The sequence below is a fragment of the Phalacrocorax aristotelis genome, chromosome 1 (assembly GCF_949628215.1).
Source record: "Phalacrocorax aristotelis chromosome 1, bGulAri2.1, whole genome shotgun sequence".
Taxonomy (NCBI): Eukaryota; Metazoa; Chordata; class Aves; order Suliformes; family Phalacrocoracidae; genus Phalacrocorax; species Phalacrocorax aristotelis.
This window is the reverse complement of record NC_134276.1, coordinates 129,463,232-129,488,111: the sequence shown is the minus strand read 5'-3', so window position 1 is coordinate 129,488,111 and position 24,880 is coordinate 129,463,232. Positions and strand designations below refer to the sequence as shown.

The window sequence follows — 24,880 nt, the reverse complement described above, 5'->3', positions numbered from 1 at the left end:
GTTCTCCATCTTTGGTGGGAGTCATAAAAGTGCCAGCTCTCCACTGTGTTTCTCAGTTGCCTTAATTCATAAGGGTACAGTTCTTTATAATTTGTTAGTAGGATCAGACATGCCGTTCTGTGTACATGCCATTCTTGTGTCTTGGGAAAAAAACTAATACCTTTTAACTTATGAATTAATAACATGAAGTAAATTGATGGGTAAATTGATTTGTATATGTTTTCCAATTTAAAATACTCGAAATATCTCCATGCTTTCCACATTTTGAAATACATACTATATTCTCCATAGAAAACATCAAAATACCAAGCTGCAAGCTTATGAAACATAAATTATGCCCTTCTGCATGTGCGTTGTGATGAGTTGAAAGTGACTAATTGTTGTGATCATGCATGCATATTTATGCTACTCTTTTGAAAGCCTCAAGTGTATTTTAAGCAAGAGCAGCATTCGATTGCTGCCATAGAACTCAGTGAAGATGTAGTTTTAGTTTTGTAAAATAATTCACACTGACAGTATACAGTCTGAATATTTGTCAGAGGCGAGTACTGTGAACTTTTAGTAACATCTACTTATAAAGGAGTCTCGCAAACCTGACAAAGGAAATTGATGTGTGAGAATTCACCTAACTGAATAGGAGAGGAGGAGGGTAGAAATAAGGTTGGTGCAGTAAGTTCAGAGTTTGTTCGTTGCTTACACCCGTGTGATCCTCTTGATATTTAAAAAAAAGTATTTCAGAAGCTTGTTCTTCTGACTAATACTGCTGATTGCTTCCTTATGTTTCATTATGCCTTTTTCCATAGATAGTTAATTTTAAAATTTTTTATTTGTGGGAAAAAAAAAAATTTCTTGGGTGGACAGACCATTTGCATTAGTCTGTGCATCAGAGGTAAGCAACTGTCTTAACTTCTTTAAGAATGCAGTCCACATCTGATAAAGTGAGAGGCTATGAATTTAATAAATTGATATTTAGAGAACACCTGTTGATAGTCATTCCCTGCATGTTAAATTCAGTATCTTAACTTTAGGTTGTCCGTTTCAGCCCAGGTTAACCTGGAGCACATTTAGGTTGGGTGGTGAGATGGGAATTTCTTCCCAATGCACACACTTCGTACAGCGATGCCCTTGGTTTATTTTGGAGAGGTTATTCTCCCTGGGGGAAGTGCTTCATCTGCCTAACACTGCACAGTAACTGAGGTTATGAAAGGCAGCAATTTAGATTATTCCATAGAAACTTGCGAGTAGAGTTTAGATGAGCAAATTACAAGGTCTTTGATTTAATAATTGCAGGCTAATATTGCCCATGGGGCCTATGATGTTTACTGTTCTCAGATTGTTCATATAGTTTATCCTGATTTCCTGTATGCTATATTGCAGAGTATAAACTGGTGGGGGTGGTGGACATTTTCTCATTTATTTGAATCACTGTTGTTTCAGTGATGATACATAGTGGAATAATAGGGTAAAGCATTTTGGACCATTATTTCCTCAGTTGCTGCAGTTGTGCATTGGAGTCCTAAGTAACCGAGCTGAAATTTGAACAAAATTGTGGTTCAGAATCTCTTCTGTCCTTCCCTGGTATGACAGCTTATGATGACAACTAGCTGGGAAGTAATGCTGGACTGAAAGGCACACACTGATGTTTCAGCTGGCAATAGTAAAAAATCAAACATCCTGTTTATTGCTCATTAGCTGAGCTAAAAACTGGAACTATACTCAAAGTGTATCGGTGTATTTATGCTGTTACATCTTAGGGCATCATGGCTGCTAATTTATATTATTATGGCATGTCTGCCAGCAAGGCTTAGCAGAACATAAGAAGTAAGATTAATTGCTGAAACAAAATATATTGATTGAAAATCTCAGCATTTTTGTCTTCCATTCATGTAGTTTTCCCATTTAATTTCCTTCTACTTACTTTTATTTTCCTGTTTAGTTAAGGGGCTTTTCCTCCACACCTGTTGCAGAGATGGATTGAATTGGGACTCCAGAAACATGGGGAGATTTTTAGTGGGGTTTAATCCATTTTCTGCTTGACCCCACTTGAAACTTTTTGATTAATTTTTCTTAACTGTAAAACAGTGATTACTTTTGTCTGTTTTCCTGGGCAATCCATCATGTCCTGTTTGCTGGAAAGTGAATCCCCCTACCCCTGTGCTTTTTTTCCTCTCTCTTTAATTGAGATTTTCCTCTTCCCTCATTTCCTGTTGTTTTCACATTTTAGTCCCCTTGTACCCACCTGCCTACATTCCCAGTAGTGTTTTTTATATATTGTTTCAGTAATTCAGCTATAGCCTACAGCTGTTATGAGGAAAAGCAGAATAATGGCTGTCAGAATAAATAGTATTGGTTCCTGGCAGCAACTGCAGGAGTACTTCTTTTAAAAAAAAAAAGCTGTTGAAACAAACTAGTATTTGGAGCTTATGGAGATTCTAATCTTTCAGGACCCTAGAGATAATGACTGTTTGTAGTTGGTCTTAGTAGTCTTTCTCTCTAAACTGGGGAGATACAGATTTGATGGGTGGACTTGTTCAGTGGGTAAGAAATCAGCTGAATGGTCGCATCCAGAGAGTAGTAGTCAATGGCTCGATGTCTAGATGGAGGCTGGTGACGAGTGATGTCCCTCAAAGGTCTGTAATGGGACCAGTACTGTTTAATATCTTCATCAATGACGTAGTGGGATCGAGTGCACCCTCAGCAAGTCTTCAGATGACACCAAGCTGAGCGGTGCAGTTGATACACCAGAAGGATGGGATATCATCTACGGAGACCTGGACAAGCTGGAGAGGTGGGCCTGTGAGAACCTCATGAGATTCAACAAGGCCAAGTGCAAGGTCCTGCACTTGGGCCAGGGCAACCCCTGGTATCAATACAAGTTGGGGGATGAAGGGATTGAGAGAGAAGGATTTGGGGGTACTGGTGGATGAAAAGACTCTCAAGGTCCCTTCCAAGCTAAACCATTCTATGATTAGTATAGAAAACAGTGGAGTGAGGGGTCCATTTCAACCTCTTGTTTTAAAATACACAAGACCACCGCACTTTTTAAATGATGATGTAGCTTTCACAGAACAGATCTGTCAGATATCCCCCTTGAGGGATGTAGAAGCTGGAGATCCCTTCTCTGTTGCTGCTATCTCCCTCATCTCTCTAGATCAATTAATTTTGTTCTGAATACCACCAAGGCTGTGTTAGGACAGTTGTTCACAAAACCCAGAACCAGTAGGAAGGTCAGCAGGTCAAAAGAAAATTTGTGTGTTTAAAGTGGCCCTTCGGGGGATGGGGGGAAATAAGGGGGAGAAATCCTTGCTGTTCTTCCATTGATCTCCAGGCTTTGGGATATTTATGTGACTTTATCAATCACCATTAATATCTCCATCTGTTTGCGTTCCCATCTGTTTGTAATACACAGGTTAAGTTGCTGAGCACTCCAGAAAGATCAGAAACTTCAGAATTGGTTTCACAGTGGTAGTGGTACCCTATCCAGTACTCAGCTAGCATGTGTCCTGCCCTGTGCTGTAAGTAACAAAGGTTGTGTGACAGGTACCAGAAAGAGAATTAGGCTGCCAGATGAGCTGGTGCAGATAGCCTCATATGCACACTGCTCAGAGTTAGCATCATTTGGCGTTTGGAGCAGGTTGTCAGAAAGCATACCGCAAAATTCCTGGGGTGGGCTTCCTCTGGGGCATGTGTGGTGGATCTGAGGCATTACTAATTTCTCGGTGTATTTTTAATATGAGACTGTATTGTGCCTGCCAGAGCGGTGGTGGTACGGAGCACGATGTTGAGGCTGAATGTTTCTTGTCATGAAATGAGTACTGAGCGTTTGCAGAAAGGTGGCTTGCTAGGGTAGCTGTCAGCAGTGAGAGTAGTGCCCTTTCTTTCTCTACTATGAGATGATAATAACAGACAAAAGTATTAGCATGGTGACTTTATAGTATGATGTCAGTGAAAGGCCGTATGAAAATGGTGCTCTTGAAAGAGGGCAGGAAACAAAACAAAGGATTGGATCCTCACAGACCTAACACTGAAAAACTGAACATTTCCCTTGAAAAACAGGAAGATTTGCCTCCTGCAGCAGCATGTGAGAGGGGAGTACTGGGCAAAGACCCACAAGCTGGTACTGGCAGGCAGCAGATATGGTGGAATGTTTTCTGATGCCAGTCAATTATTGGGGAGTTCACACTGTGTTGTGCAGAGCAGCGTAGCATCAATAATACTATGTTTCAGAAGAAAACAGTTTAATTCTGCAGCGATTCATATGGTTTTAATTTTGGCTGGGGGAGCTGGCTTTACTTATAGCCAGCACTATCCCTTGTCTTGCAGCTGTTGTTAATTTTGGTCAGAATAGAAGTAGTAAAGCCTGTGTATTGCCAAGCACTGTACACAGGTATAACATGGGGTAGTGGTTGCACCTTCTGATCTCAGTCGGGGTTGGGGGTGGAAATTGGGAGTGGAGAATAAAGTAGGAAATTGATTTGCCTAAAATCATGCAGCTGGTTTGCAGCCAAGCTAGGATCAAAGCTCAGTGTCTTAGTTTCTGACCAGTAGTTCATACTTTGCTGTTTCTTTCATGTTTTGTCATAAGTTCTTTTATGAAATCTGTGAAGGTACAGCAGTGGAGGACAGTAGAAATTAACTCCTGCTTTTCTTCCTTTGTCCAGATTAAATCATATTTTCTGACATTTGAAGAGCAAACAGCACCATGGCTTCATGAGTTGCAACACTGCAGGAAGTGTGGCAGACCTCCCTACCTCCATCTTTCCTTCCGTGCTGTGACGTTCCTCTTGTGACCTTTGGTTTCATCCCCACTGGGTGTGCAGTGGCCTGCCTCAGTGTCAGAGCAGAGAAAGCAGTTTGTGGATCAGGGAGAGCCATGGCCTTGAGCTTGCACATTGTTCATCTCTTCTATAAGTTCAAAGTGTTGGTGCTTGCCGCTTTGTGTTTGATGGTGCTATGGGCCACATTCAGTTACTTTGTGGACTCCAGACAGCAAATTTCTAAAGCGAAGAGCATGGTGGAGGATTTCAGAAAGCTAACTAGCCTGGAGGACATTCAAAAGGAAGAGAAGACTGAATCAATTGCACATGTTCCTACAGCGAAATCGTTTCAGGGTCACTGCCCAGCTCTGTCTCCATACCTGCGTAAGTAATGGTGCTTTCTTCTCCTTTCTAACAAGTTACATCTGCTTTGGTACTGCTGACTTGATTTTCTTCCTAGCTGTTTTACAGCTAGACACTTTTCCTGTGAAACAAATACAACCAGTTGCAGTAACTGCTTCTGGGTGAGGAAGTGACTTGTGGCCCAGAGCGCCTGTGCTGGGTCTGGCTGGGATAGCAGCCCGTATGGTGCTGTGCTTTGCATTTGTGGTGAAAACAGCTTTGGTAATGTACCGGTGACTTGGCTACTGCTGCACAGTGTTTGCACACTTTTGAGGCTTTATCTGCCTCTTCCCTGGCCCCTAAAATCTGGTAGGCTGGGAGTGGGCACAGCTGGGACAGTTGACCTCAGCTGACCAAAGGGATATTCTATACCATATGACTGTGCCATTTATCATGCTCAGCAATAAAAGCTCAGGGAAAGGAGGAAGGAGGGATGTTCACGGTTATGGTGTTTGGCTTCCCAACAACTGCTATACATGCTGAAGCCCTGCTTCCCAGGGCGTGGCTGAAAATCTATCTGCCAATGGGAAGCAGCTCTGCAGTAGAGCGCTCTGGTGTGGTGCATGGGGGCGCTTTCCAAACTGGGGGAACCTCAGAGGGAGCAGAGAGAGCTGCCAGGAGGCCACAGCTTGCACAACAGTGGCTGACGGGACCTGGCTGAGGCCAGGAGCAGTGGTGGCCAAGCTTCCCCCATCCCCCGCCACATGTAAAAGAAGCCCCTGGGGAGGGCTAGTGGCCAGGGCCTGGCACATCAGCAAGGGTGTGGTGTGGCAGGGTGCATGGCAGGGTGTACAGGAAGGGTGCATGGGAAAGGCGCTGAAGCTCTGCCAGCTCGACCAGGGAGCAATGGTATCCACCTGGCAGAAAGCCATGGCCTTTCTAAGCTCTGCATCCACCACAACTGACGCAGCTTCCCAGACAGAGCTCCGGCAGGAACATGCTGCCATCCAGGTGTTCTGCTGCTGGTTGTGCCCTGTTCTTACACCGGTACTGGAGGGCAGCAGTGAGCACACCTGTGGGAGGTGTACCCAGGAAGGGAGGGGAACTCCTTTGCTTAGTGACAGAGCTCTGGGAGGAGGTGACTAGGTTGAGGAGTATCAGGGAGTCCAAAAGAGAGACAGACTACTGGAATCGCACCCTACCTTCCCTGGGACCGGCCCAACAGGCAGGCAGGATGCATGATATGGAGGATTCCTGCCTGGCTGAACACAGTGACTTATGGAATTGGGGGAAATGGTGGCAAGTATCTGCCCAGCGCAGCAGGTGTGTCTCTTCTGTGCCTGCCCCACCTTCTCAGGTACATTTGTGTAATAGGTACAAGGCTCTGCAAGTGGAACCAAGCAATAACGAGGATGGTGGTTCACCTAGCTTGGAGGTGTCACCAAGGTTAAGCTGGCCTATGCTCTGGTTGCAACTGCTTCCATAAAGAAAAAAGATGGGTCATTGTCATAGGAGACTCCCTTCGGTGGGATCAATAGCCCAGCTGAAGTGCATCTACACCAATGCACACAGCATGGGCAACAAACAGGAGGAGCTGGAAGCCATTGTGCAGCAGGAAAACTATGATATGGCTGCCATCATGGAACCATGGTGGGATGACTCACACAACTGGAGTGCTGCCATGGGTGGCTATAAACTCTTCAGAAGGGATAGGCAAGGAAGGAAAGGTGGCAGGGGTAGCCCTGTATGTTAGGGAGTGTTTCAGTTGTCTGGAGCTTAATGATGGTGACTATAGGGCTGAGTGTTTATGGGTAAGAATCAGGGGAAGGCCAACAAGGCAGATATCATGGTGGGAGCCTGTTATAGACCACCCCACCAGGATGAAGAGGCAGACAAAACATTCCGTAAGGAGATGGGAGAAGTCCCATGATCGCTAGCCCTAGTTCTCTTGGGGGAATTCAACTTACCAGATGTCTGCTGGAAATACAGTACAGCAGATAGGAAACAGTCTAGGATGTTCCTGGAGCGTGTGGAAGGTAACTTCCTGACACAACTGGTCAGGGACCCAACTAGGGAAGGTGCCCCACAGGACCTGTTGTTGTGAACAGCGGAGGACTTGTGGGTGATGAGACAGTTGGAGGCTGTGTTGGGCATAATGATCACAAAATAATAGAGTTTGATTCTTGGAAAAGTAAGGAGGGGGTCAGCAGAACTGCTACCTTGGACTCCCAGAGGGCAGACATTGGCCTGTTTAGGATCTTGGTTGACAAAGCCCCTTGGGAGGCAGCCCTGAAGGGCAAAGGAATTCAGGAGGCTGAACATTCTTCAAGAAGGAAATCTTAAAGGTGCAGGAGTAGGCATTCCCCTTGTGCTGAAAGAAGAGCTGGCAGGGAAGATGACCAGCCTGGCTGAAAGAAGAGCTTTGGCTGCAGTTTATGACCTTTGGAGAAGGGGCAGGCTACTCAGGAGGACTATAAGGATGTCATGAGGTTATGCAGGGAGAAAATTAGAAGGGCCAAAGCCCAACCAGAGCTTAATCTGGCTACTGCTGTAAAAGACAATAAAAATACATTAGCAGCAAAAGGGGAGGGCCAAGGAGAATCTCCTTCCTTTATTGGATGAGGGTGGGAAACATAGTGACAAAGGATGAGGAGAAGGCTGAGGTACTTAATGCCTCCTTTGCCTCAGTCTTTAATAGTAGGACCGGTTGTTTTCCAGGTACCCAGCCCCCTGAGCTGGAAGACAGGGATGGGGAGCAGAATGGAGCCCCCCATGATCCAAGGGGAAATGGTTAGTGACCTGCTACACCACTTAGACACACACAGGTCTATGGGGCCAGACAGGATCCGCCCAAGTGTACCAAGTGAGCTGACAGAAGTGCTCACTGAGCCACTTTCAATCATTTATCAGCTGTCCTGGCTAACCAGGGAGGTTCCAGTTGACTGGAGGCTTGCCAGTGTGATGCCTACAAGAGTGTGATGCCTATAAGAAGGGCTGGAAGGAGGATCTGGGGAACTACAGGCCTGTCGGTCTGACCTCAATGCTGGGGAAGGTTATGGAGCAGATCATCTTCAGTGCCATCACAGGGCACATACAGGACAACCAGGCTATCAGGCCCAGTCAGCATGAGTTTATGAAAGTCAGGTCCTGCCTGACCAACCTGGTTTCCTTCTGTGACAAGGTGACCTGCTTAATGAATGAGGGAAGGGCTGTGGATGTTGTCTACCTGCACGTTAGTAAAGCCTTTGACACTCTTTCCCCCAGCATTCTCCTGGAGAAATCCTGACTGCTTATGGCTTAGATGGGGATACTCTTTGCTGGGTAAAAAACTGACCGGATGGCCGGGCCCAAGTAGTTGTGAATGGAATTGAATCCAGTTGGTGCTTGGCCACAAGCAGTGTTCCCCAGGGCTCAGTTTTGGGGCCAGTTCTGTTTAAAATCTGTCAGTGATCTGGCCAAGGGGGATTGAGTACACCCTCATAAGTTTGCAGATGGCACCAAGTTGGGCGGCAGTCTTGGTCTGCTTGAGGGAAGGAAGGCTCGCTCTACAGAGGGATCTGGTCAGGCTGGATCGATGGGCCAAGGCCAATTGTATGAGGTTTAACAAGGCCAGGTGCCAGGTCCTGCACTTGGGTCACAACAACCCCATGCAACGCTACTGGCTTGGGGAAGAGTGGCTGGAAAGTTTTCTGGCGGAAAAGGACCTGGGGGTGCTGGTTGACAGTCACTGAACAGGAGCCAGCAGCATGCCCAGGTGGCCAAGAAGGCCAACAGCATCCTGGCTTGTATCAGGAATTGTGTGGCCAGTAGGGTGAGGGAAGTGATAGTGCCCCTGTACTCAACACTGATGGGGCTGCACTTTGAATATTGTGTTCAGTTTTGGGCCCTTCACTACAAGAAGGACACTGAGTTGCTGGAGCGTGTCCAGAGAATGGCAAGGAAGCTGGTGAAGGGTCTGGAGAACAAGTCTTGTGAGGAGCGGCTGAGGGAACTGGGGTTGTTCAGTCTGGAGAAGAGGAGGCTGAGGGGAGAACTTATTGCTCTGTACAACTACCTGAAAGGAGGTTGTAGTGGGGTGGGTGTTGGTCTCTTCTCCCAAGTAGCTTGTGATAGGATGAGAGGAAATGGCCTCAAGCTGCATCAGGGGAAGTTTAGATTGGATATCAGGAAAAATTTCTTTACTGTAATTTTAGCAGTCATTGGAACAGGCTGCCCAGGGAAGTGGTTGAGTCGCCATCCCTGGGGGTATTTAAATGACATGTAGATGTGGTGCTTAGGGATATGGTTTAATGGTGGACTTGGCAATGCCTGTTGACTCGATGACCTTAGAGGTGTTTTCCAACCTAAACAATTCTATGATTTATGAAGTAATGAGATAATTTCTCTCTTTTCCTTGCTTGCATGTTCAGCTTTTACTTTTTTTATTAAACTATCTTTGTCTCAACCACAACTCTTTTAACTTTCCCTCAATTTTTTTGCCTTTTCATTATTAGATGTACTTTTGTCTCTATATCTTGACAATTGAAGGACCTCACAGCTGCATTAGAGTTAGCACTACTTATGGTGAAGGTTCAGATAGAAGGCTGTTTCCTTGATTTGGCCATTTTTTTTTTAGTCCACTTTTTTTTTCCCCTTGGTATTGGTAGTAGGACCAGGCTTCTGCTTTGCAGTACCATGTCATTGTCGTCTTCCTTTTTGTGAACCTGATTAGGGATTTGTTTGGGAAGCTGGATTCTTCCCTCCTCCCAGATGTAGTCCAGAGAGCTGCTGTTGGCAACCTGCACATGCCCACCCCTGCCCCCAGGATATATTTGCTTAAGTAAAGGCACTGTGGCTGTAGCTGTCACAGTTGCCTGCAATGCTCTTTCATGGGTTTGCTGAGCCCTGAGGGGCTGGAGTGATAGCTCAGTGTAAGAGAAGTGATGGAAATTTCACTTGGCTGCAGAGAACCTTGGTACATTTTATCTTACAAATTTATAGCCTTAAGCATTTGGTGCTTTTGTTCATGCTTTAAGTAGAGATGGCTTCTCGCAGCCACAATCCTATGTCTCTTTCCATTTTCCTCTGCTTTGCCCTGGCGGCTGTTTCTGGCCAATCTTCCTGCAGTAGGGTGGAGCTTCTCCTGATTTTTATTTTTTAAATATATATTTTTTAATTATAATTACTCTATAATTAGTTCAAGCAGCTAAATACTCAGTAGCCTTTCCTTCCACTGCCTGCGTAATTTCCTTGTAGCACTACCTTTCTCTTGGAAAGGCAGGGAAACCAACTGTGGATTGAACCTGGGTTTCTTATGCTGATGCCTCATTAGGTGACTGCACTAGCCACATCCAGAAACATCTTGGAAAGCTTCTTGTGCTTCTCCTACAGGAGGTGCCAGCAAACTCACCTTCAAAGCATCTCTTACGCTAGAGGAAGTGCAAAAGGAGAACCCTCAGGTAGCCAAGGGCCGGTATCACCCTACAGAGTGCTCAGCATTGCAGCATGTGGCCATCCTCATCCCACACCGCAATCGAGAGAAGCATCTGCTGTACCTCCTGGAGCACCTCCACCCCTTCCTACAGAGGCAGCAGCTGGACTATGGCATCTATGTTATTCACCAGGTGAGGCAACTGTGCAGAGGTGTGTTTGGGTGGGGATGATGTCAGCACTTTAAGAGGCATGCTACTGCCTCTGCTGCCTAACACCAGTCCTCCAAGCCTGCTTCAAACACCTCTACTTGTTGAGGGATTCAATGGTGCATGCAGCTGTTGCTGGTGGTGCTACAGCATCTCAGCTGCTGTTAGCAAAGCTGGGAATTATTAAGTGTCTTCAGCTGGTGTCCATTTCTCAGTCTAAGTAGCTTACCTTGAACGCTACTTCAGAAGTAGTATCTTTTGCATTACTAATGCAACTCACTTAGCTTGCAGCATACACGTATGTAACTAGGCTGACATGTCTCCTGTCTTTACATTTGGAGTTGTTTGGACCGAAGGCCTCAGTTTGTACCTAGCTCTTCTCTCCCGTCTGCTTGCTGGCGGTCATGCTTAGTAAGCTGCATGTATCATGTGGTTGTACTAATTTCTGCTGTCTCAAACTAAACACACCAGCTACTGCTTGTAGATGCTTTACTTGCCTAGCAAGGGCTGTGGAAAGAAGTAGTTGTGGCAGAGCATGTGGTTCGTGAAAGACTTATTTCTTTATTTGCCCTCTTCCTAGCTCTGCTGAGTGAGTGGCTAAAACTGAGCATATGGACTTGTGCTGCATAGCCTTTTGTCTAAGGTGCTTATGTTCTGGTCACGTGAGCTAAAAGCACTATAGATTTCTCTCTTGTAATATGTTGTCTTTTTCTTGATCTTTTAAGTGTTTGCTTTCTTTTACTATCATTCACTTATGTGTTCTGCTTTGACTCTAAACAGATTTTTTGGAGAGCAGGAGATAAAAGGTGATGAATTAATATAGTTTCTCCTCCCTTCTGTTTAAAGAGGCTAGAGTCAATTAACCAGTAGGAGGCAGTGCATTTGAGGTGAAGGTTTATACTTTTGCTTAATGTCACAGCAGAACAGCAGCAAAAGTTATAACAGGATATATACTTTCAGTTTGAATAGACTGTTCTTTCATTGTTTAGAGTCATGTGGCCCATAGAGTGGAAAAACTGAGGTATTTTTCTGCATTAGTGTGTACAGTAATCGTACACATAATGGCTCACTCCAGCTAGCAAGCGGTGGTTAGTAATGAATCACTGGGAGAATGAGCATACATTCTTTACTGACATATGTGGTGTGGAGAATGGCTGTTGTCATGTTAGTAATACAGAAGTATGAAGTTTTGTCTGATGTGAGCAGCAGTGTTGAGTCTGGACTTGTTCTATCAGAGGTTTTACTTGGAAGATTGGAAGCCTTTGCTTAGCCTTTCTGTGCAGATACCTAAAGACTGGGAAGTGGGTCTAACAAAACTCTCTTTTATGACAAATCCATTTTCACTCTTCATCTGTGATATCATTAATTGTTTTAAGTATCTATTGAGGAAATAAATAATTAAAACCAGGATTTAACTATGAAATTACAGAGTTTACTTTGGAGGAAGATTAAGAAATGGGTCTTTTATACTTTTCTCTGTGAGCCACTGAAGGGCATACTCCAGGTCTCTTCTTTATGGGCTACTTGTAATATCTTGAAAATCACATTTTCCTGCACAAATGTGTGCATACATGAATGCTGCAGTGCTGAAAAAAAATGTGAGTTTAATACCTAAAGGGTGAATAATTTCTTTCCCAAAATAAGTTTGTCTTATGGTCAGTGTTCTTCCATAGAAACAAAGGAGGTCAATTCTTTACTCAATAAAACATGAGTAAAGTTTGCTATCCATTCAGCATGCTGTCTAACATGGAAAACTGGCCTTCCTGGGAAGAAACAATTTTAGCTGTCGTTTGGCTACCTTTTGTGCAGGAAGTGGGCTGTAGTGGCTCGTTGTACTGATGGGGGAGACAGAACAGCAGCAGGTGGTAAATGTTGCTGCTGAGCTAGGCTGGGTTTGATACCCAATACAAGTTCTCCATATGTTCTTACCAGTCATCCAAATTGTTCTGTTCACTCAATAACCTATGCTTTTATCATCAGGAGATTCTCTGACAGATATTTTCATATACAGGACATGTTAAAAAAAAAAATCAGAATTTGACATGATAGATTTTGGGTGAATTGTATTTAAATTTTTGTTGGTAAGTGCGTTTCTTCCCTTACTGAGAATGGAAGCAATTGACTATTCCTCTCTAAATTTCTCAGAGTGGGCAAGGGGTTGTATTTCCCTAACTGCAGGTATGGAGCCATAAATCCCATAAATCTTTGTGCAGGAGCAGATGGCTGTTAGTGATAGTGAACCAATTGCTTCTTCAGAGCAAAGTGTTACTTTTTAGAATGATAAAACATGCTTTCTATACAACTGCTTTTTCACTACAGCTAACCTCTTAGTCTGGAGAGGCCACCTTCTTTCCCACCTTCCTTGGAGCCTCTTTCAGTCCAGGCACCTTCTAGCAAATGACCCCTTTCTTGAAAATTGCCTTTTTTATTTTTTCAAGTACATCAGGTTCCTAGTTCTGGAAAATTACTGTCCTGCCAGATTCTGGGAGGAGAGGGCTTGGCCCTCTGATTCCCAGGTGGGAACTCACCACCTTGACCTCAGGAGCAGAAAGCCTTCTACAGGCTGGCATGTGTGTACAGCCCAGTGAAAAATAAATTGCAAGATAAACACACCTGTTGCTCCAAAGTGAAAGGTGACATGGCAAGCTTAAACTACCAGGTGTGTGTATATGTATGTGTACCTCAAAGGTGAAAAACAATATTTTTGAAAAGTGAGGAGGCACTAACAGCAATAACAAACAACGAAGACTAGTAAAAGTCAAGTGAAGCTCTGTGCTAGCTGAAGTCCCTGTGCAGCATAATAATTAAGTTATAGATAGGAGTTAAAAATTAAAAGACCTGCTTTGTATTTCCCACTCTGCCACCTACTGTGTGACCTAAGGAAATACAGTGAACTCCTTTAGCATTGCTATCCTCTGAATTGAGTGGACAAGCATAAATCATCTGTGGCAGGTGCTCTGACATCTATAAACTGATCAGTATGGGAGTAACGTTTTAGTGGGGCTGTTTTGGGGTGGGTTTTTTGTTTATTTATTAAAAAAAAACCCAAACAACTTCCATAAGCTGTACTGACACAGTTGTATGAAACGCTAGTTTCTAAACTGTTTTCTGATATAATTTTTGTTATGTAGCCTGATGGGAACTCCAGCACAGGAGCAGCAAAGCAGTGAAATTGCATCACATAGCATACATGCTTTTGGTGCCCAGATAACCGTAGGCTCTCCTGATCTGGCTGTGTGTGTTCATGGCACATAGAGATTGAATAAACACTTTGCATCATTGGCCGCTCTGATACTGTATCTAATGTTGTGGGGTAGCTTTTTGTGTAGTTACTGCTGTAAAGGCTGTGATGCACAAATGCAGTTGCAGACTACACGATTAGAACAAATGCCCAGAATCATAGAATTGGTTCTGGTTCATAAGGTTTGACATGTTCTTCAGAGTTTGTTTTTCATTCTCTTCCACAGGCTGGCAGCACCAAATTTAATCGAGCTAAACTGCTGAATGTAGGATACCTAGAGGCCCTAAAAGAAGGAAACTGGGACTGTTTCATTTTCCATGATGTGGATCTGGTGCCAGAAAATGACTTTAACATTTACATGTGTGACAGACAACCAAAGCACCTTGTAGTTGGCAGGAACAGTACTGGATACAGGTAGGAAACCAGGAATATGGAAAGAATACCAACTGGGAAATGCCAAATTACTGATGATGCTCCTCTTCTGATGGAGCTCTATGCTGGTACAAACCCTTCCTTCTGACACCAGATTTCTGATGGTAACACTGCCTATCTGGAGCACCTTCTAACAAAAGATAACTGCATGGACACTTCTGAAGTCAGCTCTGTGGTCATCTGTATGAATGATCAGTGTTGTCATTCTAGTTTCTGGGTTGAGGTAAAGGGCATTTTGAGAGGAAAGCAATGTGACAGAGGTTGTGCAGGCCTTCTGTCAAAGCTAGAAATAGATTTGCAGTCTCCTGGTCCTGTGATTTGATGGTGTGATCTTACTATTGTGCTAATAAAACTTGCCACTTAGCTTTTGCTGTTGAAGAGGTAACTTTTGATATTTGAGAGCTCAAGTGTGAGAATTTGCCAAGGGATAGGGTTGTCCTCTAATTATTTGCCTGTACAGTGTCTAATACAGGATGTTCTGATTTTTAAGTGGGTCCCCTAAGTGATAGGGTGATATAAATATTTTAAAGTGAAAAGTCAGGTTCAGTCCACCTTGGAGAGAAAAAAGACTCCTGTGCTTGGTGAATTTAATGACTAGAGTGGTTTTACTGAATGTGTTTCTTTCAAGAGTCACCTTCTTATGTCATGTCACTCTAAATATTAATTAGAAGTGGGCTTTTCAAAACCTGATCTCGGAGTACTTTGAAGTAAAGCTCTGCTTCACTTCTGGGTTTCCTTTGTTAGATGTATAAGAAAGAGGTGGGATGTGCAAATTCTTACACTGAATAACTGAAAAGTGAATATTATTCTGTAAAAATGGGAACAAACACAAAAGAACTAGGCTTGTGACAAGTTCTTGGGGCACTGCACCTTGCAGAGAGAATGCTGAGGACTACACGATGGTTGTGCACCAAAGCAACAGAAGCATTGCTTTGGCTAATTGACAAACATGTAGAATCTAGGCTAATAATATGGCACAAAGCTGGAAGTGCATTACTTAACCTCCTGTGCCTTAGTTACTGAAAGTGTTTAGCTTAGCTAAGTGTGCAGATGGATGATGGTGTGTGTGTTTGGGTTTTTTTTGTTTGGTTTTGTTTTTCTTTTCCTAAGGGATTTTCTTACTACTAATTTCCTCAGGTTTTTCCTGTTTGTGGAAAGGAGCTGTTAGTTATGGGCCAGCTTTAAGCTTTGGCCTCAGAGTCTTGCACTCACGAAATGTTCTGTTGTGAATACCCTGCACCGGTATTTACTAGGAAACTGGTGGTTTGAATCAGATTTCCGCTTTCTTTTCTGTGTCAGTGCCTCTGTCTACACATCTGTGAAGTGGGGATAATAATGCTTTACTTCCAAGGGAATTCCTGGGTACCTCTGAAGAAATTCAGATCCTGAGCTCAAGAATGATACCTAAACTGAGCTGAGACCACAGGTTGAAATCTCAGTTGGGTGACCTCAGTGTTTTGCTTAGGCTGAGGTGAGCATACTGAGACATGCTGTTCAAATGGGGTTGAGAAAACCGAAGTCATACATGGTCTGCATTAACACAAAATATCCTGGGCAGGAATGTGGGTTTTCTGTGAGTTTCTTGGGGGGTTTTGTTTGGTTGGTTTTCTTCCAAGGGGATATCCTCTAGGCTAATCTTAGCAGCTGTGCACCCCTGGAGAGCAAGTACCCTATGTTTAGTTATATAAGCTACAGCCTGGGTTTAGATTCTTCAGGAAAAGGTTTATATTTATATTATACCACTTTTAGTGGTGCCCAATGACAGGACAAGGGGCAATGGGCACAAGTTAGAACACAGGAAGTTCCACTTAAACATGAGAAATAACTTTGAGGGTGACAGAGCAGTGGAACAGGCTGCCCAGGGAGGTTGTGGAGTCTCTTTCCCTAGAGACATTCAAAACCTGCCTGGATGTAGTCCTGTGCACCCTGCTCAAGGAGAGGGACTGGACAAGATTATCTCCAGGGTCCCTTCCAACCCTTACCATTCTGTGATATGTTCAAACTTTGAAGGTAAGGGTGGGAAAAACTTGCCTAGCATAACCAAGATATTTCCTCGAGACCAGCACAACATCCTTTCCTAATGACCATTTCTATTGTATGGTTTCTTCAGTCCAATTTTTAAAATCCCAAAGGAGCTGATATTCTCTTGTCCTTAGGGAAGAGGTGGCTGAACACTGTTAGAGGTGCATTTTTGCAGACAATGTCACCTAGGAGAATATTGTCCCTGGGCCCTGCCAGTTCTGCTCTGCCTGAGGAGGGTTGAGTGGGTAGTACTATCCTGGTTACAGCTCTGGCTCATTTGGTTTTCTGTCTTTCCAGTGATGTAGGGGAATTACGGCATAAGCAAACGGTGGGGTGCATATGTGGATGTGTGGGTAGGCAGTCAGTTCCCAAACCCTACCAGGCTTCTGGAACAGGGTGGGGAATGTCAGACTGTTGGTGACTGGCCATGCAGCCTGAAAGCATGGCTGGGAGGGCTCTTCCCTGCTGTTGCTGTTTATGGGACCTCCTTGCTGTCCCTTCTACCTGTTCACTGTGTTTCTCTAGAGCATCCATAGCAGAAGTCTCAAGGTGGTGATGCACAGTTAGAACTTGACAGGGCCTCTACTACCTTGTGGTTGGTCTCCTCTGGGAGGAGAGATAAAGGAAGAGTAAAAATTCCAGAGGCAGAAAAAACTGCAGGTATAGCATGTGAGAGACTGCATCTGCCTAGAGTAATTCTTTTGTTGTGTGTTTATATAGATAACATAATCTTTTTGGGAAATATATCGCAGTCCCAGAAAATGACAGTTGAAGCTTTCTTTCAGACAGCTTGAAGAAGCCTCATGTATACAGGCCCTGGTCCTCATGGAAAACTTTTATCGTCCTGGTATCTACTGGAAGGGCAACACAACAGGGCACAAGTAATCCAGGCGATTTCTGAAGTGAATTGATATCTTCCTGACATAGGTGATCAGAGCTGGTGAAGGGGGGTGTTCTGCTGGACTTATACTTACAAACAAGGAAGAACTGGTCAGGGATGTGAAGGTCAGAAACAAGAGGAAATGAGGCAAATAGCAGGATCACAACCCTGGACTTCCTGTTCAGGGATCTGCTTAGAAGAATCACTTGGGAGGTGATCCTGGAGAGAAGAGGGTTTCAGGAGAACTGGTAGGTCTTTAGGGGTTGCCTCCGAATGTGCTCAACAATGGTCCATTCCTATGTGCAGGAAGTCCAGGTGGACAGAGGCCTGCATGAATGAACAAGGAGCTCTTGAGAAAACTCAGAAAAGGAAGCAAAAAACTTGGAAAACTTGGGGGGAAAAAAAGCATAAAGGAAGTGGAAGCAGAGTCAGGTGACTTGCGAGGACACTCAAGATGCTGTGTAAGCATTCAGGGGTGGGGTTAGGAAAACCAAATCCTGCCTGGCGTTGAATCTCACAAGTAAGGTGAAGGGCTTCTACAGGTACATCAGCTGCTCAGAAGAGCAGGGAAAATTTGTATGTGTGTGTGGCAGGGGACCTGGTGACCAGAGAGCAGAAAAAGCTCAGGATACTCAATGCTTTCTCTGCCTTGGTCCCTACTGGCAAGATTTGCCTTCAGAATTCCCAGGCTTCAGATACTAGTGGAAAAGTCTGGACATGGCAAGATTTACCCTTGGTGGAGGAGGGTCTAGTTAAGGAATACTCAAACTGGGCATACACCATAATACCGTGTGACCTGATGGGGTGTATCACGACTGCTAACAGAACTGGTTGCTGTCATTGCGAGGCCGTTCTGTAATCTTTGAAAGGTTGTGACAACTGGGGGAGGTTCCTGAGAACTGGAATAGAACAAATGTCACTTCTATCTTCAGGACAGGCAAGAAAGAGGATTTGAGGAACTACAGGCTGGTCAACTTTACCTTTTTAATCCCAGGAAAGGTGAAGAAGCAAATCTCTTCATAAGTCATGCCTGAGTAACCTGATAGTCTCTGATTTGTCTCACTTGGTGGATGAGAGAGGAGTTAGTGGATAATATTTATCTTGACTTAAGGCGGCTTTCAACACTGTCTCACATAACATCCCCATTGACAAAGTGATGAAGTATGGACTAGTAAGTGGTCAGTGAGATGGGCTGAAAGCTGGCAGAACTGCTGGGCTCAGTGTTCTGATCATTGGAGCAAAGTCTGGCTGGAGGCCAGTCACTAGTGGTTTACTCCAGAGTTTGATAGTGGGGCTGATACTCGTTAATATCTTCATTAGTAACCTGGAGGTAGGGCAGATTGCACCCTCAACAAGTTTTCAGAAGATAGAAATCTTGGAGGGGTGGTTGATGTACCAGGGACTTTGTCAGGCTGGAGAAAGTGGCCAACAGGAATCTAAAGAAGTTCAACAAAGGGAAATACAGAGTCCTGTACCTGGAGAGGAGCAACTCCGTGTACCAGTAGGTGCTGGAGGCCAGCCATCTGCAAAACAGCTTTACAGAAAAGGATCTGGGCCAGCAATGTGCCCTTATGACCAAGGCCAGTAGCATTTTTGAGCTGTGTTAGGAGGGGTGTTGTCAGCAGGTTGAGGGAGGTGACTGCTTCCTTCTACTCAGCACCACTGAGATGATATCTGGAGTGTTGTGTCCAGTTCTGGGTTCCCCAGCACAATAAAAACACAGATCCTGGAGCAAGGCCAGAGAAGAGCTGTGAAGGTGATTAAGGGATTGCAGCACCTGACATGTCAGGAGAGGCTGAGTGCTGGGACTGTTTAGCCTAGAGCAGAGCAGGCAGAGGTGGGTCTTGTCAATGTGTGTACATAATACAGGAAATTCCATTTAAACATATGAAAAAGGTTGGGTGTTTTGCATTCCTGGCCCCTTGTCCGTCCCCCCCAGACACACCCTGTGGGGATGGTCAAACACTGGCACAGGCTGTCCAGAGAGGTTGTGGACTATCCATCCCCAGAGATGCTCAGAACCTGAATGGAAACAGTCCTCAGCAACCTGCTCTAGCTGACCCTGCTCTGAGCAGAGAGGTTGCACCAGCTGATGATCTCCAGAGGCCACTTCCAACCTCTGCAATCCTCCTGTGATGCTATGACAGGAGCCAAAATCAGCTGGGAAAAATAGTCTGAGGGAGGTTGCATGTGGTGGTTTTTGGTGTTTTTAAAATACATTCATGGTATAACAGAAATAATAAGCATTGCACCTTTGCTTGTCTGGCATGTGAATTGCCATAATGGATAATTTCTAGCCCTGGCAATTTGTTCACCTGTTCAAATTCACATACATCTAGAAATCAAAATGTAATCTGCAGCTGTGTGCATGCCACTTCTGAAGTTGGCAGTGGCAATGTAGTAGAGGCTGTGTTGTAATGCTTACATTAAGGGTCAAGAAAGAGGAGGGTATTGTAAAAAGCAATTAGCAAAATGGTACAAGATGATAAATAAGTGTGGTACGTGAATACCTGTTTAAAGTAGATGCTGTTTCCAGAAAAAGAAGGGTGGAAGTTAGAAATTTACCTCCTCCTGAGCTGAGCTCCATTACATTAGGTTACTAAGTAACTTACGCTGTACCTTACCTTGGAATTGGTCCTGCAGTGTCCCACAGCACGTGCCCCCTTGCTGTGATCTGATTTCATTCCAAGTTTTTCAGATTCAGCCCTAAGATAGTCAATGGCTTGCTATCATTATTGCAAGTCCTCTGCTACATTACTGTGTAGCTTTGTTCCTTTTCTACTCATCAGGGTCTTTAAGGCAAAGTCTGGCTTTGGCTGGCAAAGGGGAGTTGTATGAAGAGAGAGAAATTATTGAAGGCGGCTCCCTTCTCTCAGTTGGAGAGTTAACTGTTTCTGACCTAAAGCACATCACCATCTTTCTGTGAAGAGTATAAGACTTACTTCATGGATTTGTGCACCTTTATCTCTGACGGGCAGGTCTAGATCCAGAGTTTCAGGGTGATTTCAGTGTTGGTAGAACTTGACTTTGAATTCTTCATTCTCTCTTCTTGCGGACTTCTAGGTTACGGTACCAGGGATATTTTGGAGGTGTAACTGCTCTAACAAGAGATCAGTTTTCCAAGGTGAATGGATTCTCTAACAACTACTGGGGTTGGGGTGGAGAAGATGACGACCTTCGAATCAGGTAATTAATAAATAAAAGGCTAGAGGGAAATGGGTGTGAGGGGAGTGGGCATTGAGTTAAAAAATAAAAAAATTGATGTGACTTCACACCTAGTCTCCAAAGGTGGAACACTACAGGAGCCTACAATTTAAAACTGTATTGCAGTGGGGATTTGGAGTGTGAGATGCAGTTCTGTGAATGGTTTCATGTTTTAAAAGGTTAGGCATGCCTGAGACCTGGTCTACCTCCTGACAGAGGTGTTGGTTGGGTGTGGGGTTTTTTGGGTGGGGTGTTTTTTTTGGTGGGTTTTTTGTTGTGGGTGGGTGGGTTGGTTCGTTCTGGTTTTGTCCTGGCCACACAGTACTGTATTCTTGCTTGGAAATTGGTTATAACTGAAATAATAAGATTGAAGTCTGGAGTGTGATTTGCCAGAGATACAAATGTATTGAGTTCTAGCACTTCCAATACTTTGCAAGAATGTGGGATTGCTTTGGTGGGATTGGTTTTTTTGCATTGACTACCATGATTTACTACTCCAAGCATGGCTTGGTTTGCATGTGGGTGGTGTTGATGATCGTTAAGATAGTAACTTGAATTTTAGAAAGACTGCACATATATGCATATGCCCTTTGCTCTTCTGCAAAACTAGTTTTACAGACATGCCTATCAAAGTAGGAGAAACTTGTTAGTCTGAAATCTTTAGTAGGACAAAGAACTCAACAAAACTTTTATGTTAATCTTTTGCCCTTTGCCTAGTGGGAAACCTCTAATCCTGCATCACATTAGTGAAGGAAGGGGAAGAAAACCAGCAAAAAAATCTCACAACCCCGCAAGCATTGCTGGCAGAGCCTGTCAATTTATAACTTGGGTATACTCTGTCATTCTTAAGTGTTTGTCACTTTCAGTTGCTTAAATATGTAAGCAGACATTTGGAGGACATAAAATTCATACCCCTGGTGATATTAAATAATTAGCATTAATGAAATCAAGTGTGTTAAAGTTAGGAACTTCCAAATGGAAGTTTTTACTCTGTGGTATATCAAGAAATCTAAAATGTCCACCGGTGACATGGATTTCTGTCCCTTCTTGCTCACAACTTTCTTTTTTCTCTCTACCCCTAGCCAGACACACCGACTTCTCTGTGACTTTGGGGGAGCTGGCTTTTATAGTGGTGGGGATGGCTTGGTACCATCATATTCCTCAGCTTCCTGAGAAGTGTCACAGTTAATGGGCGGACAAAGGTGATAGGAACATTTGAGAGACCACCACTGTGGGCAGCAGAGAACCAGCTGTGCAGCAGATCAGCAGGATTTACTGAGGGTCTCCACAATGTTTGCAAGTGGTTGGAATCAAAACCGATGCTTGCTTGTGCATGGTACCTCATAACTTTGCAGCTGTTGTGGTCTTGGTGTGGAAACCAAATCATATGAGGCAGAGTGCACACTGCAGCTGGACTCGGCTCCTGCCTTTCCTCGTGGGTAGATCTTGGACTAGGCTCGTTACAGAGTTTGCAGTGGGTAGGTAATGGGAAGCTTGCTGTCTCGGTGGGTTGTTGTACAGAGGGATCCTCGCAGCCTTCCTGTGTGAAGGCAGCAGGTGGCAGCATCTGCTTCAGTATCTTCAAGAACTCTGGGCTGGAGTGCTCCTAAGTCCTGCTGTTTTGCCTCTATGCTAAATATGATGGTTTCTTTTGGGCCTTTTCCTAAGGTGTGCATCTCAGAGACTTCTCAGATCGTTTGTTGTATTTGTTTGATAATTTACTGCTACAAGCAGTCATTGGAAAGCTCTAGGGGCTTGGTTTCTTCAGTTCTTTGTTTACTGTTGCTTTTTCAGCTTCTGATATGACTAGCAAAGACCTGGGCTATTCCTTAATTCCATTGTCATGAGCTAACTCCTTCTCCTGACAGAGCAAAATTGTGCTCCACAGGCCGAAAGCTCCAGTCAAGTGCCTAACGTCGGACACTTAAATCCGTGCATGGGGCTCAGTGTTTCTGGCACTGTTCTCAGAAAGAAAATTTTCTTCATGTCAGCAAATAAATTTTGCAGTTGCCTGCCAACTGTTAAAAAAGAAAACAAGCTCTTTTTTTTTTAAGTGGAGAACCCTCAAGTATAGGGGCTTTACTGCAGGAGTTGAGATAAACTTGTTGCAAGATGTCTGAAATCTGGCTACAGACCTCCTAGGTTCAATATAGGGCAGTACAAACTAAACCAGACAATACTAATTCAAATGTACTCTGTTGTATAATGTGTGCTTAAAGCTCTATGTGAACTCTACTGTAGTAGCTACCTGTTTCTGTTCAAAAGAAAGGGGTATCTGTCACCTTCCTGGACCTGTTCTCCAGGACAATTCTGAGCCCCACTTCCCTGGCAAAATGGGTTGTGGAAGAGATGAAGATGAGTTTCTTACAGTTACCTGTGCTTGCTTCAATTGCATCTACAAGATCTGAAGTCTCCAAATGTTGTTTGTTTTTTTTTCCCTTAAGAGCTTGTTTATAGGTGACACCTTGCTCATGGCACTATTATTTCTTCCAGGGTTGAGATGCAGAAGATGAGAGTGGTGAGGCCACCTGCTGATGTAGGCAGGTACACGATGATCTTCCACAAAAGAGACCATGGTAATGAGGAGAATGGAGAGAGGTGAGTCAAGAGCAGTGTTCTACCTTGCATTGTCTTGGTATGTGGCTTGGAGCCAGGTACCTGCGGGCCAAGTTCTTTGCTCTAGGCCAAGCAGGCATTTTGTGGTACCATGAGGCTCTGGGGGACACCCCTGTGACACCACTGTTCATAGCTGGCAGCTGTTCTGTTCATGAGACCTGCCTAGAATTGACTGGGTGGTGTTCCTTAGAAACTTCCAAAGTTAGTTACATGGATATGATTTGAGTATATGATTTCAGAGATTAAACCGAAGGACTTTTTCCCTCATGTCTGATTGTCCATGCTGAGGACAGGAAAAGCATGACTTCATATTCCCAGCAGATACAGAATGGCTATAGCTCTGCCTCTAAGTTTACTAGTAGTGGGAAAGAGCTCAAAACTCTCTTCCTATGCATGTCAATGAAGATTTTCTCCTCTCTGTCCTCAGGATGAAGCTTCTACGTCAGGTATCTAGAACGTGGAAAACAGACGGGCTGAACTCCTGTTCATATAAGCTGCTCTCACTGGAACACAACCCCTTATATGTCAACATCACTGTGGATTTCAGCATGGAGCCAAAGATGTCATAAGGGTGAGCACCACACAGGCTATAGGAAGTGGCAATAGGTCATATTTGTGGTTGCCATTACAGCAGATCACTCTGCTTGAAAGAGTACTTCAGTAGCACAGAAGAAGGTTTTTCTTCACAGTATCTACTTGATTTGTTGAGAATTTCCTTTTGTGAGGACTGGAGAAATGGACTGACCTGAGGGACAGCAGCTCCTTGTGTTCTTCTATGCACTTCCTGCTGGGACATTTCCAAGTGTCCTTGTTTGGGCTGGTCCAGTGGAAGGACTTGAATGAACCTTCTTGAAAAAAAAGTTTTGTTCTTACAACTATTCCTAAACTTCTTATTTGTTGTAGGGGGAAGGCACAGCCGTGACTTCAACAGGCCAGTCTTGCTCCTTAGAAGCACAAGAATACTTCAACTATGAACTTACTGAGAAAAGCTAATTTTTTCCAGCCTGGGGAAAAACTACTTATGTGTGAGGGAAGGGTGATAATGGTAACAGGTGAAGAGATGTTAAAAATCTCTCAATAAATGCACTATGTTGAATTCCAAAGGCTTCTCTTGTCCTTCATGAGATCAGCTAACCCTGCTGTAGGACTGCTGAAGTGTCCTGGGGCAAAACAGAAGTCTCAGTTTTGCTGCAGGTTGTGTGTTATTCTGGAGACATCTGGAAGGAAAGGCAATGGCCAGCTCTGTCAGATGGAAAGAAATTGCTGTCCACATTTTTTAATGCTTTGGGCCACAATGTTAGCAGAGTGGATATTTGTATATGTACTCAGGCCATTACTATTTGTGATTCTTGTTTTAGAAGATTGGTGAAAGTCTGGTTGACTAACTGTTCCAGTGTGCTGTGGGATTTCTGCTAAAATCTGGATTAGAGCACTTTCCTTACTGCATTGTACTTAACTGTCCTTACACCTGCTTGTAGGATATGCATCCTTTGCAGGTAGATGTGAAGTCAAGGTTGGGAGAGTTTCTTTTAGGACACAATATATAAAGAATTACAAGACAAAAAGCAACTTCTGCTTACTATAGCAGTGAAGAATGGTTCTTTAGCTGGTTGGCACACATTCCAGCTGTAGAGAAGGCTGAAGCTTTAAATAAACTCTTAAGTGTTAGTGGGATAGATGCAGCTTTTCAATGAACAGGGAATTTTAGTATCTACAGGTCCCAAGTGAAAAATACCCTTTGTCTTACTTGTGAAATAATTGGACCTGG

The 24,880-nt window shown here is 44.1% G+C and overlaps 1 protein-coding gene across 3 annotated transcripts in view; it reads left to right on the top strand.

Annotated features, from left to right (window-relative positions):
* The window catches only part of B4GALT4 (beta-1,4-galactosyltransferase 4), a 37,675-nt gene extending 13,460 nt beyond the window's left edge, over positions 1-24,215 (top strand). For 2 of the 3 annotated variants that reach the window (XM_075106802.1, XM_075106810.1), the window contains exons 2-8: positions 4,662-5,141; positions 10,470-10,702; positions 14,185-14,372; positions 20,356-20,478; positions 22,990-23,094; positions 23,540-23,683; positions 24,016-24,215. In XM_075106802.1, coding sequence (XP_074962903.1) covers positions 4,874-5,141; positions 10,470-10,702; positions 14,185-14,372; positions 20,356-20,478; positions 22,990-23,094; positions 23,540-23,681 — 1,059 coding nt within the window. In that variant the 5' untranslated portion in view covers positions 4,662-4,873 and the 3' untranslated portion in view covers positions 23,682-23,683; positions 24,016-24,215. The remainder of the gene's footprint in view (positions 1-4,661; positions 5,142-10,469; positions 10,703-14,184; positions 14,373-20,355; positions 20,479-22,989; positions 23,095-23,539; positions 23,684-24,015) is intronic. The other variant, XM_075106817.1, reaches the window with a different exon arrangement.
* The last annotated feature ends 665 nt before the right edge of the window (positions 24,216-24,880 follow it).